General features: G+C 38.9%; 3 protein-coding genes across 4 annotated transcripts; 1 reads left to right on the top strand and 2 right to left on the bottom strand.

Moving 5' to 3' along the window:
- Positions 1-93: 93 nt before the first annotated feature.
- On the bottom strand, positions 94-10,091 carry LOC105274694. 2 transcript variants are annotated; one of them, XM_011331018.1, is made up of 5 exons: positions 10,007-10,091; positions 9,680-9,863; positions 6,859-7,067; positions 5,183-5,331; positions 94-3,370 (listed from the first exon to the last, which is right to left on the bottom strand). In XM_011331018.1, the coding sequence occupies exons 3-5, from the start codon at positions 6,932-6,934 to the stop codon at positions 3,200-3,202; spliced, it is 396 nt and encodes a 131-aa protein (XP_011329320.1). In that variant the 5' UTR covers positions 6,935-7,067; positions 9,680-9,863; positions 10,007-10,091; the 3' UTR covers positions 94-3,199. The 2 variants fall into 2 exon arrangements, with proteins under 2 accessions (XP_011329320.1, XP_011329319.1); XM_011331017.3 differs by lacking the exon at positions 10,007-10,091 and having other exon boundaries at positions 9,680-9,966.
- A 71-nt stretch (positions 10,092-10,162) lies between these two features.
- On the top strand, positions 10,163-14,121 carry LOC105274696 (katanin p60 ATPase-containing subunit A-like 2). The gene is made up of 8 exons (XM_026973222.1): positions 10,163-10,896; positions 11,185-11,255; positions 11,395-11,577; positions 11,853-12,165; positions 12,286-12,454; positions 12,525-12,637; positions 12,828-13,033; positions 13,457-14,121. Exons 1-8 carry the CDS (start codon positions 10,828-10,830, stop codon positions 13,842-13,844), a joined length of 1,512 nt encoding a protein of 503 aa, XP_026829023.1. The 5' UTR covers positions 10,163-10,827; the 3' UTR covers positions 13,845-14,121.
- On the bottom strand, positions 14,023-15,948 carry LOC105274697 (survival motor neuron protein). The gene is made up of 6 exons (XM_011331020.3): positions 15,577-15,948; positions 15,122-15,289; positions 14,925-15,039; positions 14,544-14,835; positions 14,399-14,469; positions 14,023-14,206 (listed from the first exon to the last, which is right to left on the bottom strand). The coding sequence occupies exons 1-6, from the start codon at positions 15,643-15,645 to the stop codon at positions 14,148-14,150; spliced, it is 774 nt and encodes a 257-aa protein (XP_011329322.1). The 5' UTR covers positions 15,646-15,948; the 3' UTR covers positions 14,023-14,147.
- Positions 15,949-16,405: the final 457 nt, after the last annotated feature.

The raw sequence follows: 16,405 nt of genomic DNA, 5'->3' as shown, positions 1-16,405 counted from the left end.
TTGACCAACGACATGCATCTTTCGTCGATCGGAGGATTAAAGGAAGCATAAAAAAAAATTGGGAGACTTGTCGCATTTGAGCTCGTCGGTGTGTTACTTGGAATAAATTTTATTGTAATCTCGTAATATGTACCAGTGCTGTCAATATAAACCGGATAATCCCTGTGTCCAGATATCCGGTTATTGACAGCACTAATGTGGAGTCATCATATCATACATAAAAGGCCCCTTGATCATCAAATGACATAATTACAATCGAAGGTAATTACGTATCATAGTAATATTAAAGCTATCGCGTAGGTGTACTTATACTGAAATATATATTATATATTCTTTCTTTCCTCTCGTAAACGCGTAAACGCGTTAGTTTCGAGTGTAAGCTTAGAGAAATTGGTCGATTAATAATCCTCTCCGCCATCGTTGGGAAGAGAGGAAGAAGAGAGCAAAAATACAATCATATTGGAAAAAGGCGCGATTGCGCGCTTCCCGCCATTGAAGGATAATATCACTGCCCCTCCCTCCCATTTACATGGGACAATGTCGTACGATGCTCAAATAAATTCGCTCCGAGTCGTTGTAGTTTCAAAAAATCCTATCGATACCTGGTCAGAATATGGAAACCAAGTTCGAACGGCTTCTTTTATCTCCTAAAAATTGAGAAGCAAGAATAAATACTCTTACACAAACGTATTCTGATTCAGCTGCTGAGCGAGTCGATAAAAGGAAGCCGCAGAGTTTTCGGGAGAAGATGTTATAGTCATATTCGGGCCAGGTACCACGCATTATTGTTGAACGAGTATATATATATATATACTTAAAAACTATAATAATTTAAACTTTGACGTCCCTTTTGTCGCGTCCGCTTTTTTGGTGATGCGGTAACGTCGTTTGTTGAGCTCCATTTTATTTTTACGCAAAATCCACGCGATTGATTTGAAATTCAAATGCAAGTCCAAACAAGAGTCGCTGGATCGAAGCCGCTTATAAATACTCGATGAATGCGAGGTGCGTAGCCGCTGCAGCTGTCGAAGGCATCCTCGCGTGACATATATATATAGGTGTATATATATATATATTTCGCGATTACCATAGCCCATGCTGAAAATATGATTTATGACGATCTTTGGTATTGAGAGCAGCTCAATTGAGACGCTTAACGCCTTAAATTGACGCGAACGATTGAGAGATTGCCTCGAATGTCTCAGCGTGACACAAACACGCGATAATAGATCAGGTGGCTCGTAACAATGGGGAGACGTGTTAGAAGCGGCCGTAAATATGTAAATTGGCCGATAAATTTGACAATAACTATGTAAATTAGCTATATCGTCGCGATTTCATTTCAGGCGTCAAGCTCAAACGAGACTGAAATGCGCCTTTGGTCGATGATGAATGATTAATCGCGATTACCCTGTGTGTGATAGAGCGGACCTTTAAGTAAATTCGCAAAGCAAATTCCTCCCACGCCTTTCCTTTCCTTCGGCGTGGCTTTCTGTTTCTCGCGTACTCCAAAAAAGAGATGAGACGGCGCGTTATGTTCATTAGTTATAACATTGTAATTTATCTGCAGAACATTCAAACACTATAAGTACTACTAAAAAAATTTTTTTATGATATTTTTCTACATAGCAAGAGAGTAGTCTATTATCTTAAATCCGTATCGTGATCAAACTCATGTAGCGTAAACGGGCCGTTAAGACTCGGTAAAGTGACTTCAAAGCGCAATCCACACAAACCGTTCGTTATAAAAATCTTTATGTCTACACGCGCGAAATTTAGTGTCGGCAATTATTGGATGAGAGGCAAAAAAATATCAAAGTTCACAAGCGAACGAGGCGAAACCGGCGCGATGGATCGACGAGCATTACCTTATCACACGTGCTCCCAATTTTATTAGGCGTTTCAATCACAGAGATGGCTGGCAGGTGCCCTTTTTTTAGAGAAAAAAAACGTCTGTCGACAAGTTCGGGACAAAGCGAAGCGAAAGGGTAAAGTCGATTCAATTGAAGATTTAAATGAGTCGTGTTAACAAAGGGGATATCACGCACTCGATGAAGTGCGCCTGTTGGCGCGCATCAACGCGAGAGAGAGAGAGAGAGAGACTTGTGTTCTCGCACACTAATCTCTCGGCCTGACACGTTCATTATCGGATCGTTTATCGACATGGAAAAATAAAAATTTTTGAGCATGCATTGCATACGTACACGTGCGCGCGCGTATTCTCGAGGTCTCGACCGTTTTCAGTCTGCTGGAAAATTGTCTATCAAACGTGAGTATTGCCAAAGATGGGAATTTCATGCTGGGTGTCTTTTATTTTTACGTGGCGCACGATTGTTCCCCGACAATCGATACCAGTTAAGCCGGGGAGCTAATCGAGCTGAGCACCGAATCAATTCCTCTGACGACAGTCAGAATTTGTATTACGTTACGTCTTCTCTGACAACGAATGATAAATTTGATCCCGAAATGAGATCAAGTTTACCCCTACAGTGGCTGACGTGTCTGACTGTTCGACTATTAGAACCAAGAGCTACCCATATCACTCCTTGACATTGACACGAGTAAGTTCTAACTCGATATCGGATCTGCATGACGTCTGATGAGGGCACTTGATGGATTATTATATCAAGGCAAAAAAAAGAAATATGTAAAAATAGAATCTGAAAGAAGGTTGAGCAAACTGAAAAGACTTCAATTTGCATTCGCATTCGCAAGACCGAATCTGAAGCCGCTTTTAATTTCGCTCAAAAAAGGTAAGAAAATATATTATTTTCATTCATGCTTGGTTTGATTTTTTGCACATGCGATAATAATTACACGTATCATTATCTTGAAATTGCGAAAGCAAGTATATTATTTACTCTCGAATTATGGTTATTATTCCTAAATTAACTGTGTACTTGTTCGATCAAATTGTTTAATTGTTTGTCGATTTGATCAACCCGCGATTTATCTAATTCGATTTGCAGGTACCAGCTTGCGGTTCACGTGGTACACGTTGTTCCGAACGGACGATTGCGGTAAGCGGAGGTGCCATCCATCAGAACACCCTACGCAGCATACACTAAACTTGCCTTGGAAACTTGGCGTAAAATTCATCGCTCAAAATCATCATCGTCGGCACGAACGGGCAAGTCCTGTGTACAAGGGAAAGCAAGGTCCGTGGTGACGATGATGGTGGGTCCCGTCTGGTCGTAAATTAGGGCAGCATCAGCAACGCGATCAGACCGAACAGCCAGAGGACGGGACTATGTTCATGGATTCTCGACGATCCCCCGGCGTCATACACATCCAGGCCAGTCCAGTCATCGCTGTCGTCGAGGCACTCGAACTCGCAGCAGCGCTCACCCACACGGAACTTCTTGCATTTCTGCGGAATAATCGCGATGGGGCGGGTTCGGTCAACGTTTGGGAATACTTAATAATTCACGTCACACGACAACAAGCAACTAAAGGGTACATATCCGACATAATGGCGAGTTACTAATGCACGCGTCTAGCTTTACCTACTCGATAAGTAGGACGAGCGAATGCCGTGCTCCCGGACTCGAAATATCGTGCACGCAAGTGCGCACGGTGGCAGCGTGTACGTCAGTTTCTCGCAAGTGCCGAGACGATATTGTAATTGCCACGCGGAATTAGCATAAAACTCGTTGCATGCAAATCGTTGCAGCCCAAGTTCCACTGCCCCACATAACACCCAGCGACGGAAACGCGTCATACCCCGCAAAAATGAATGCGCGTGCATCGCGATGACGTTCGTGCGATGGTGTTCGAGACAGGCAAGAGTGCGAGCATGCACGATGGGGTGCGTACTTATGGCAGCAACTTGTATCACAATTCTTAAATTCGCGTTATTATCATTATTCCAGATTTCATGAAAGAGCGTTAGCGCGTGTAAACTGGAAGATATTAAAACCGGAAAATGATACTCAGAGATCTGGTACTTGAGGACAAATCTCGTTAGTGGAATTTCCTTCAATGCGTGACACTTGTAAGGCCATCCCGGGGAAAATTTAATAACGTGATTATTAATTGTCTCGCATTAGCGCGCGTTTACACAAAAAATGTGTTTTTTCGTCTCGTCCGAGAAGCTGAGAAGATTCTTCCTTCCGCATTTTATTTCCGTATTTTGTGTCAGTTGAAATTGTTCGAACAGTATGTATAGAGTTTGTATTATTATTATTTCTATTATGATTGTTATATCTATTATTATTTAACTTCCTCTCCTATTGCGTTTTTATTTAACTTTTATAAAAATAACATACAAAATATATAGCAGATTTGGCTACTTTTGTAAAGCCGAGTATTTATCACTGCTAATACTGATCAATGCTATTATCGGAGTATATATGTATCCTAACCGCGGTAATCACTTAATACAGCGATCATTAAGGTCTCCGCTTGCTCGAACTATGCAAAGCCGATCGTGAGCTTATTAGCGGCACGATGCTCATTAAGTACATCAGCACGATGCGGAACTTTGTGCTACTTCGGCAACAGTGGCGCGTGTGTCACATTGATTTTAATCGTAACGCGAGTATAATTATTATAAAATGCAGTTAAAGAGACGAGTGCATGGATATGTCACAAGACCTTCCGCAGAAAAGAAATTCAATCACGAAATTACGTCGCTCGTTTTTCTCTCTCTTTTTTTACGTTAGTAGGAAATTGCGTTCGACGTTGTGACGGATAACAATGTTTCCCGGGCTACTGCCGGTAATTAAAAAATACGAATGGAGCAAGCGGACTCGGTAAACGTACTACCCTAGCATAAACCGCCCGTGAACTTAATTTCCAACGAACGAACGAACGACACTCGTGACAAACGACGCGTAATGAAGAGCCGCGAAGCTTGGTAAAATATTCGCGCGTTACGCGATAGACGAAATACGCGACGAATTTAATTCTCTCGGAACACAGTGCTCCATTGCGGGAATTTTATTCCGACGTTTCGATCATTGTGATAGACGATACCGTAAATCGCACAGTCGCTAACAGTAACTGCAGCAGCACCTCTGAAGGGATGATTTTCGTATCGATGGTGTACAGCGATGAGAGTGTTAATGGGAAATTCAGTCCTAAGCACGTAGGTATACATGTATATGCTGGCGCTACTCGCATCTGGCAGAATACCATACGTCTTTCGCATTCTCGCGGGAACTCGGGGAATTGTACTCACATACGGTGGCGTACAATAAATGGCCTGACACCACATCGGCTCGGAATGATAACAGACGCAGAGACTGCAGACCGCAGGTCCCGGCACGTACAGAAGACCGTGTCTGACAGTGCCGCCCTGAAAGTCCGTACAGTTCTCCTCCAGGGCGCCTGAAACGATTTCCCGTATCTTTGATTGAAATTGGCGTCGGTGCAATCCAATGTTCGCGACCATACGCGACTATGCGCGTACGTACACCCTCGGTCGAGACTCTTAAAGTCCGGAATTAATAATTCAGAGTCGACGTCGCGTCTTAAATCTTCTCGCGCGTCATTTATAAAACTTCCAATATTAAAGAAACGGTTGTCTTCACGGGAACTACTTGGCAAGCTTAATGATGATGACTCGTCTCTATTACATTACAGTGAAGGAATCACAGTGGCACAGTGAACATACAAAGTTCGTTTAAAAAGACTAATACTTGAAAACTACTTGAGAAAGTGGAATATATAAATAGAAGAGAGAGTTGAGAATATTGCACTACAAATCTAATATAGTCCGGAATTATTAATAATTCAGAGTCGACATTGCGTTAAATCTTTCCGCGCGTCATTTGTGAAAGTTTCAATATTAAAAACACGGTTGTTTTCACAGAGACTACTTGGCAAGCTTAAGAACTAGTCTCTATTACATCAGTAAAGAAGTCACAGTGGTACAGTAAACATACAAAATTGATTTAAAGATACTAATACTTGAGAAAGTGGAATATAAATAGAAGAAAGTTGAGAATATGCAATATAAATCTAATGTAAACCAGATAAATGTGTATAGAACATGGTAGAAATGCCTAGAGATGTGGATATCGAGAAAAAAATATGTATATTCATTAATTTTAAAAGTATTTATGTTAATATCGAATGAATAGTTAATATATCGAATAAAATATCGAATAATCGATATCTTTTCATAAAAGCTATAAAAACTCTTTATTATGATACTTTTATCTCTTTTTATAATAAAAGTGTAGGGAAGAAATATTTTATTCTAATAAGATTAATTAAGAAATGAAAATACAAAAATATTTAAAATATTTATTATGAAGCATATCATCGGGAATATTGCATATAATTATTATTACATGTAATTATATTACATATGATTAGGAATATTGCACAAAATCACAGAACAAAAAGCACAGAATAAAAATCACATATTACAACATAAATTACATTTTACGTTTTATGGACAAAAATGAAGGTATTACGGAGAACTTTAATGTTCGATTGCAATTGAACGATTTCCGTATATTCATTATGCGTCGTCTACAAACTTTAAAGCGTAAAGAAATTGATTTAAGAAATTGATTCACATTGAATGCAGTGAGCAGAATAATTGTGACTGTGATTATTTCAATCTTAAATCTTACGCCTTAAAATTTCATTGTAAAAATGACACATTATGCAAATATGTAAGTTTGTTCGAATATAGCTTATCGATATAAACTTATTGATCAGTTTTCACAAATATTCATTTTTATGACTTGTTTAAATTGTTCAAAAGTATTCATTCGATATTATATCGATAAACATCTCGAGAAACGGCTAAGGGATTCTGCACACATTTTATTTTAGTGTTTTCACTGAAAGATAAAACGTTACAACAGCTAACGTTTTATACTTTATCGTGTCGGGCCTTACTTGTTCTCGCCGGCAAGAATAAAAGGGTGGACAGGCAGAACGTCCACGCGAGTGTCTTGATGGAGGGCCTCTTCATTGTTCACCAAGTGGTCACTTTGGATAAGCGAGACGTGCTCGTATCGACAGGTAGCCTTAGGAACGGCTGGAGAATGCAGCCGGTTATTGCAGCAACCTCCGTTCGTGCACTGGCAGCAGCAGGATCATGGTGCCTGCGCGAAAGAATCAGGATGCATTTGTCATCGTGTTAAATCAATTTCGCGTGGGCCTCGCCTAATGGAGCATAACCACATGATAATTGCCATCGTCGCCGTTAAAGGCTGATTACGGTGGAATTCTCGGCGCGCCATATTCTCGCGGAATTGGAAATTCGCGCGAAACCCGGAATAGCTTGATAGCCATCCATAATTGCGGAAGATTATGCGGTGGGTAAACAGCGCGTCATTTCGCACGCAGAATGTGCCACGAGATGCAATGATGATCTTTATACGACATAATTCGTAGCGTAAGATAAATTTACGCAGATACGGAATAAGTTGATACCAGCTCGCATTATTTCCGCATTATAAATATGCAGCGAGTACAAAAAGGATATCTGTATAAATCGCTTCATTAGTTTCGCTGTTATTTTCTTCGGGTTCTACATAATTTTGCATGAAATCGATAAAATCTACATTTGTCCGCGCTGATTGATTGCAAACGAATAATATAAATAAAAGGGCACATGTAATATGCATTTATAAATAGATGAAACGGCTATTATATTGAAACAAAAATTGATGCAAAACGATTCCGCGGATATAATTGTATAGGTTTAATGAAAGCTCGCGTTCAAAAAGACTCTCGATAAATGAGTATGAAACTTTTTAATTCGTATTCATCAGTGTCGTTTCAATTCGCATTGAAATCCTCGGGATACACCAGTAAAGTTTCATTAAAATCAGAATTTCCAGAGCTAGCTCTCTCGTAAGCTCTGCGTTCAACTTTTTGTTGACAGGCTTTTCTATCATCCTTGAAAACTACGACTCGAGTCCAAGTTCGAGTCGGAATATAGACCACGGTTTCGATGCAACGCGATCCCGTCTGCCAAGTGTTGTACGACACACACATACACGCCAACTTTTCTAGGTATTATATATTCTGCTGTAAATGCGCGAAAAACCGCAAGTTTGGCGACTTTCGATTAACGTAGAGTAGTCCATTCCCACGTAAATATTTATTTCGGAGAGCGTCCGAGCTGCCTGAAATTATACGTGTTAAAGGCCTAATGTAAACATGCGTTTTGTCGTTGGTCAGGTAAGGTCACGCGAGGCGTAAGTAGAGTCTTCCTGAATCGATCGTCGACACGTATTTAAAGTTTCCGCGCGGTACCGGAATACACGGGTAAAGGCAAACTTTGTCGCGCAAACGTCGACCATACTTGCGTAATCACGCGTATAGATTTAATCGGCAGCAACCCTTGCTTCTCTGAATTTGCTCCTTTCATCGAATTAACAAGCTATACAGGGTAGGACACTTGAAACGATACGATAGATTATTATTTCTATTGTTAAAATATATCAATAATAACACGGATAATAATTTTTAACAATTTCGTTTCGAGTGTGAGCCTTGCAATTCTTGCAATTTAATTGTTTGCGAGAACTTTGGTAAAAGTTGTACGCCTCACAAATTTTATTTCCTCGAATTGCTTCAAATTAAAGCGCTTTAATTTGAAAGGAAGAAATTGCATTATTTTGCAGGTAATGATAATGAAACAAGATAATAGAATAATAACAGATAAGCGGATTTATAATATGAACGATTAATATGCAATAATACACGGTGAAGGATAAACATGCAAATTTTCCATCAATAATACGTCAATAATATATTATCCGCTTGCCTTTATATAATGCAAACGGGAAGTCGAAGATATCACGAGACAAGAGCATAAAAGACGCAAAATCAGGACAATGTGGAATGTAATAACGTAACAAAAAAAACCGTGCTCATATTTACATTATAATTGATTATGCACAAAGTTAATTAACGTAGCACAGTTCTCGCGGCTGTCTAGGGGAAGTCGTTTAATTAAGAATATATTAAAATTTATGATTGCCGTGAAATACAAACTACTCGAGGATACGACGGCAGAGGCGGGATTCCGTTTCGTGACTTACGCTAATCTCAAACGAGCGAACATATAACACTAACGTGAAATTTGTTGAAAATTGAATAATGAAGTGTCCGCATGTTATGATTTCAAGCAATAACACTAAAGAGACATTTATGTTACAGAGATTTGCAGTTTTCGCGCCATTATATATGAGAACTGTGATCAAGCGGTGAGCGGTATTAGCAGTTCGCCTGATTACTTGATCACGCGAAACGAACAATATAATCCTACGTTGCAAATATCTTAATGATTTGATGTTAACTAGACGTATTTTTACAAATATTTTCCGGAACGGAGCACGTGCGTCCCAACAGCACCTGGAAAAAGTTAAACGGGCGAATTTCGCTTCTCCGAATCGATGAAAGGAAAAAAATACTGGACAAGGGTAGATCAAGATCTGCAAAGTCGCGCGAAAACGATGTCAACGACACGCGGCTCCTATCAGTCACGAAATCGGGCTGAACTCTATAAGCCGTCGTCGATTAGCGGAGCGCAGGGGGATGACGTCAAGCCGTCGGCGAATCGCTTGTAATCAACCCGCAGCTGACACGGAGAGAGCGACTCGCGGGTTCCACGCCATGCAACGGGTGGTCGTCCGTTATCCAGGCCGGCCGGAAATAAATCCGTAGAGTAGTGCACATTACGAGCAGGAGGGTAGTGTGTTACCTTCGTGCTGCATCGCGCCGCTGTTCGTTCGCTTCACATTATCCCTCGTTGTGCCGTCTCTCCGCATGCACATGTATCCCCCTTCTCTTTTTTTCCTTTTTCTTTTCCAGGCAAAATCTTGCGTGCACGGTTCTTACTAATAACAATACCTGGAACGCGGCCCGAGCCACTGCAATCTATTTCGCTAAAGGCAATAAAATGTGATAACGAAATAAAAAAATTAAAAAAGAGAGAAAATGAGACGGGAAGAGAAAGAGAGAGAGAGAGAGAGAAAAGGATAGGATAGAGAGAAAGAGAGAAAAAGAAAAAATGCAATTGGACGCGCACCGGCTGCGTGCCTGACACGAGATCCCGAAGAAGCTCAACGCGATGCAGCAGCTAGCAGCGGCACCGTCCGACTGACTGAACTCTGTCGCAGTACGAGCTTGTTCCTCTCACGCGGGTCGATCGAACACGTTCCGCGCATCGCGCCTCGCCTCTTTCTCTCTCACCACGCCGCGACAAAACCACCCCCGCGAAAACGTAACGCACCCGCCGTCCCTCGCGAAAAAGCGCATTTGTCGCAGTCGTCGCCACGGGATACTTTCGCGCTCCTCACCGTTTGAGACACAATTGTCGGGATTATACGTCGGGACGAACTGCATGTAGAGGAAAATTCAAGAACAAAGTTTTTTCGTTTGAAAATTTGAATTTATTCTGGAAAAATTACATTGCGTTTATGCATATTATTTACTTTACGCATTATTATTCTCCGTCATTTGTTTGGCACAATTGAGAGTTGGGTTTTCTTTCTTCTGTCAAGATAATTGATGTGTCCCATTTCGCTTCTGTTATATTTTCTGCATCGTGTATCCGCTGGTCTTTCTTATACACGATTGCACTTGTGATATACACATTTATCACCGGGGATGGATATAGCATGATCCATCCCCATCCAGGTACTTTTCACCACCCTTAGAATCACATCACGCCGCATCAACATCGTCATGGTAACGTAGGATCGTACATGCCCTTGTTTAAACAAGAGTGCACTGGCCAACGCAGGGGCTGGCCAAGTAAAGAGCAGCGAGTGAAAAGCAACGACCGGAGGATTAACATTAAACTTTTGCCATTATTGTGACCTCCCCTCGGAGAGTTGGTCAATCCCGATGAGCATGAATGACTGCCTGTCGTTGAACGCGGCCGCTGGCCGCGTTACTCAATTGGCGCGAGAAAAGGTGAGGGTTTGCGAAAGTGAATGCACCTTTTTCTAAAAATAAAACCTGTTACCCGCCTTTGATAAAAATACATCGTTGGCTTATTTTAAGTTTTTTATGTCACTAATCGAGAATAGAATTATCTATATCGATTATTTATATTTAGATTATTTATTTTCATTTACATGTCGTAAATGTTTTCGCTTATGTATAATAACACATTGAAATTAGGAACAAATCAGCTTTGTACAGTACAACGAAAAGGAAAAAAAATAAATTCAATTAATAAATATATTAATCCTTAATCAGGAGGAGAAACGTGCTCAAGAGCGTCGGCGACACCTTATTTATCTTATCACTGCCTTTTTACGAGAGCAAGGGTGAGCATATAATTTGTTTGTGTCCAAAATAATATTAAACGTAACGGGTACATAAAGATTCTCAGTAAAAATATTATCAATACAAGTAAGACTTGAATAATAAATGCAATATAAAGGATTCTAACAGTATCTCTTGCAGATATTCCAATATCGCAGAGAGTCTTTTCAAAGAAGCTCAGCTCTCCCGGGACATTCACGTATGCGATAATATCGATCTAGAGACTATCATTCTTGAATATGCTGATTATTACTATGCCAAGTACAATAGGTATCCAAAGTTATGCAAGAAGGTCGAAGCAGCGGAGAACATCGCACAAAACACGTAGGAAGTACAGTTATTTTTCAGAAGCGTAATGTATAGAATAGCGTTACAAATTTACATTTAGATTTAAAGATAAATTTATCTTTTCTGGATCAATGTAATAATCTAATATGCCTTATATTGCTCGAGAATACAAAATGCTAATTTCGTGTGCTTCAAAAACGCAAGCAATTCTCGTAGTCATTACGTCGCTCCTCGCGCAATTAATTATCGAATCCCTCGAGAAAAAGGGAAATTCCGACTTGCTACTGGCATTAAATTTCAATCTTTTGCAGTTGCAATAAGAGAGAACGGGTCTCGAGAGTTTCTAATTCGAAGCTGGAGGATGGCCGTGTCGTTGCCGCCGAGGAATGCAACAATACTGGCAAAAATAAAATCGCACAAAAACACACTGCCTCCGCGTGGAACGAGTTGAACCTCGGTATTACGGTGACGCCAATTTTTCCTGCTGAAAGCGGCGATCGTGTTATCACACAAACGGTGAAGTCTAACGAAAACTTTGCTGAGAACGAGAGATTTTTGAAGCCCATCGACAATCTCTATCCATTCAGCTCCGAATTGAAAGAAATTGCCAGCATAATATCACAGGTGAGAAACGAGAAGAACGATGAATGAAACGGGAAAGGAAAGATTTAATGACATGAGATTACAATAAATAAATAAAACTACTAAATAAATAAAATAAATAAAATGAAATAAAATTAATAGGAAGTCGTGCAACAAAACTTGAACGTCCATTGGGAGGACGTAAAGGGACTGAAAAACTGTAAGACGTTATTGAAAGAAGCCATAATCTATCCCATGAAATATCCAAGCCTGTTTAGTGGAAAACTCGATTCTTGCAAGGGCGTATTGTTGTATGGTCCGCCGGGGACGGGTACGTAATCGCAAAATTATTTATCGACTACTGACATATTGACGAAGAAAATAAAAGATTCTGCACGCAGGCAAGACGATGCTCGCGAAAGCGGTCGCTACTGAGTGTCGATCGACCTTCTTTAATATCACTTCCAGCTCCCTCATCAGTAAATGGAGAGGTGATTCGGAAAAATATATTCGCGTGAGTCAAGTTGTTGATATGGAATATAAAAAATATAATAAGAACGCTTTAATTTTTTTATAAAAAAGTAAAACATTTAATAATTATAATTTTTTAATCATTATAAGTTATAAGTTTTTAATAAAAAAATTAAAACATTCTTATTATATTTTTATTTAAAAAAAGCAAATATCTTTGATTTGAAATTCAGGTGCTCATTGATCTTGCCAAACACTACGCGCCTACGATCGTCTTCATCGATGAAATTGATTGGACAACGACGAGAAATACGGATGACGCCTCGTCATGCTCGGAACCTGCCAGGAGATTCCGAGCAGAACTTCTGGCCAGATTGGATGGGTTATTATCAATGGAGTATACGAATGTAATATTGTTAGCAGCTACAAACGTCCCGTGGTAAGTAAAATTTGATCGTTCTTATTCTTTAATACATACATATATACTGTGTGTGTGTAAAATATATATTAGGTCGGTGCATAAGTTCTTGCCGATTTTGCAATTTTTCTTTATTGAAATAAAACGATCGATGCAGTATAAATCAATCAAGATAATTTCCATCGTTTTCTACGATTATTTCCTATCTTTCTGACACATGCAAATACCATGTCGAAAGAAGAAGTCACCTTTTGAGGCCATCGATCCATCGGCAAAAACTTATGCATCGACCTAATATTTAATATATTTATATATATTAAATATTTAATAAATACTTAATAAATATTAAATATTTACAAACACATATATACATATGGATACATTCTTTGTGCAAGTTTCTCTAAATATTCGCGGGATTCAATTTTAAATTTCTTCGTTGCTCAGGAATATAGACGTCGCTTTATTGAGACGTTTAGAAAAGCGAATCTTTGTGGATCTACCTGATGAAGCTAGCCGATTGGAGTTACTGCAATCTTACGTACATCCTGACCTGCACAGTTCATCAGAGATGCTCATGCTAGCACAAGAGACCTTGGGATATTCTTGCGCGGATTTGAAATTGCTATGCAAAGAGGCATGGATCAACCAGTTGCGACCTGTTTGGGCGAGTCTTGAGACCAAAGCAATTTCCGTGAGCGATGTTCAAAACGACGGTCTCATCAGTGCCATGAATCATCTTGTGCTCGCCAAACACAATGTGAAACCTATCGCCAGGCACATGAACGCACAATATGTAGACTGGAATAAGAAATTTGGTCCTTCCAAAAAGTAGAAAATCGACGAGAAAATTTGTGATTAACGAAAATTGTATATAAGTCGAAAAATTTGTATTTAAAAAAAATTAATACACGCTGCCGGACGCACAAGTAGCTTAAAAGGCAAAATTAAATTCTTTACAAGAATGTACAACAAATTCTTCATGACGAGGAGTATAAAATACTGTATTTCCATAAAATAAGCATACAGAAGAATTTTATTAATACAAATTCCTTTATTACAAGAGATAGTCCATAATTTAAACTTAGTATTGTGTTGTCTGTGGAAAAAAAGCGAACACTTCCGATACGATAAGCTACTAACAATTTCTTCTCTTCTGGTGATTAATATTGGCCTGTTTCAGCCCATGATAATAACCTGCGTGTAAAAATATCGGCATTATGTCGATATACTTATACATAATCTACAGAGTATTATTTACAGAGTATTATAGCAATATAACAATATTATATACAGAGTGTAATTTAATTCGTGTAAATAGTGGGCACGAATTAAATAAAATACTGTATATTCCGAGATATAACTTTGCAGATTTATCTGAAAAATTACCTGTGTGAAAACCGCTTATGTACCACGACATCAACATGCTGGACAATGCTTCTGTATCACTTTCAGGCAACCTGAACGTCATTTATATAGTTTAGAGTGGTGGAATTGGCAAAAATGTTCAACGCTTGTTTCATTTAACTCTTACTTGGCCATTAATTGCGGTGGTAAGGGTGGTGCGGGCGGCATTATGTTTGCCGGATCGAAATGTCCAGGTCTACGCGTGAAATTCTTTTTGAACAGCTTAGAATCCTCTGTATCGCAGTCCATCTTTTCGACATTGATCTTCGTGGAATTCCATCCAATGGAATATCTGTCCGAGTCAGTATCTTCGCTATTCTTCTCCGCTGCTAATGCCACTTTCTGCTGGGCGATTTGGCTCTGCAGCCCTTCAGATTCCAAGAGAGAATCGAGTTTCACTTTTTCGATATTCTGATATCCTGCACAGACAGATCATAAGTCACCATTGTCAGATAAATTATTTCATTCTAATTTGTTGTACGTGTGATTCAGTAGAAAAAATAGTTACCAATAAATTTCACTAGGCACATGCCAGAATTTTCAAAGATCTTTGATATAATGGCTTCATAGGTCTCTCCGTCTACTGAGTATACTGCACGGCATGGAGATCCAACGGTCCATTTCTATAAAATAGTAATATAAAGTAAGTCCATAATGTTCTCCTCTTTCAGAGCAAATGTTCAAGTAAATACAAGCATGTCGAACCTTAGAGATTTTACTGAAACGTTTGGAACCTTGCGCTTTCTGTTTTGTGTGTTCACTTTGAGTGTTCATAGCAATGCGCTTTGCTACTTCCTCCTTGGCCAAACTCACTGCTCTATCGTATGCCTGTATCAATATTGTGTCATCCCAGATATCATCATCCCCACTTTTCTATAAATTATTAGTAGTATAATATTTATACTATACATGTATATTTATTATATTATCAGATTGAGACACAAATTAATGCCACTTGTTTTCTCTTAAAAACATTAATTAGTTCCTTTTAATTATGATATGTTATGATTATGGTATTTGAGCAAGGTATTTGATATACTTACTTAGGATAAATTATAGCAAAGAAGAAGAAATGAAGTATAGAAAATGCATTGAAGGTGAGATATATCTGCTTATTATGAAATCATGACTGTTTTGCACAAACACATCTTTTTACTTACATCTTCACTTCCTCTTACGAACAGTACGTTGCTTTCCTCGGTCATGTCGTCCGCACACGATTGATCCATAAATATAAACGAAATATTTGTTTTTCTAATATAAATGTGTCTTATATTTTTATGTACACATATATATTACTAATTCCAAACAGCAATTGATTTAATTTTGTCAGATCTGATTTAAATCTATATATAATTTCATATAGCTTGTCATATATTATTTCAAAAACTAATTACAACACACAATTATAACGAACAAACAAAGTCACGTTTATGTTTTCAGTGAAGTGACTGCTTGATTTTTTATAACATTTTATGAGATCAATAAAGACCAAGCCCAAAGGAGGTTAGAATCTTTTTGTACTACTCGAAAATCAAGCCAGGCTGACCAATGGAAAAAGATAGGAGAAACAAAATTCCCTGCTAAAGAGAATTATCTTTCTCCAAGGGTCGACAACCTGGCAAAATTACGATATTTATTGTCAAAAATACGGTCATATAACAAAACACATCGCATAATAATTATACTTTTAGTAATCAGAAAGACTGTTCCCAGCTCCGTACAGAGCCCTGTTTTTCATAAATGGTCAAGATAAAAACTGCATTGATTTTTGCACCCGCAGGTATCAAGTGCAATTTAGTAATAAATTGTATTCGTGTTTAGCATAAATTTTTAAGAGGCAAATTGCAAAATCCGGCTCTGTACGGAGCTCAAGTTGTTTGTGAGGAATAAGCCAAAAAATTTTTTTCGAAGAAATAGTGCTTTTTTACTGAGTCAAAATTTGGGACATACAATCTGACAGAAATGTATCTAAAGTGCAATTGACAG

This window comes from Ooceraea biroi, chromosome 10 (assembly GCF_003672135.1).
Source record: "Ooceraea biroi isolate clonal line C1 chromosome 10, Obir_v5.4, whole genome shotgun sequence".
NCBI classification, from domain to species: domain Eukaryota; kingdom Metazoa; phylum Arthropoda; class Insecta; order Hymenoptera; family Formicidae; genus Ooceraea; species Ooceraea biroi.
This window is presented reverse-complemented; position numbering and strand designations above follow the sequence as displayed.

Excerpts from the sequence above, each read along its gene's own strand:
- LOC105274696 (XM_026973222.1), top strand. The coding sequence starts at position 10,828 with ATGAGCATGAATGACTGCCTGTCGTTGAACGCGGCCGCTGGCCGCGTT. Across the intron at positions 10,897-11,184 it reads CTCAATTGGCGCGAGAAAAG|GAGGAGAAACGTGCTCAAGA; the intron begins GTGAGGGTTTGC and ends ATCCTTAATCAG. Across the intron at positions 11,256-11,394 it reads GCCTTTTTACGAGAGCAAGG|ATATTCCAATATCGCAGAGA; the intron begins GTGAGCATATAA and ends TATCTCTTGCAG.
- LOC105274697 (XM_011331020.3), bottom strand. The coding sequence starts at position 15,645 with ATGGATCAATCGTGTGCGGACGACATGACCGAGGAAAGCAACGTACTG. Across the intron at positions 15,290-15,576 it reads TCGTAAGAGGAAGTGAAGAT|AAAAGTGGGGATGATGATAT; the intron begins GTAAGTAAAAAG and ends AATAATTTATAG. Across the intron at positions 14,836-14,924 it reads GTGCCTAGTGAAATTTATTG|GATATCAGAATATCGAAAAA; the intron begins GTAACTATTTTT and ends CTGTCTGTGCAG.
- LOC105274694 (XM_011331018.1), bottom strand. The coding sequence starts at position 6,934 with ATGAAGAGGCCCTCCATCAAGACACTCGCGTGGACGTTCTGCCTGTCC. Across the intron at positions 5,332-6,858 it reads ATTCTTGCCGGCGAGAACAA|GCGCCCTGGAGGAGAACTGT; the intron begins GTAAGGCCCGAC and ends AAATCGTTTCAG. Across the intron at positions 3,371-5,182 it reads TTTATTGTACGCCACCGTAT|AAATGCAAGAAGTTCCGTGT; the intron begins GTGAGTACAATT and ends ATTATTCCGCAG.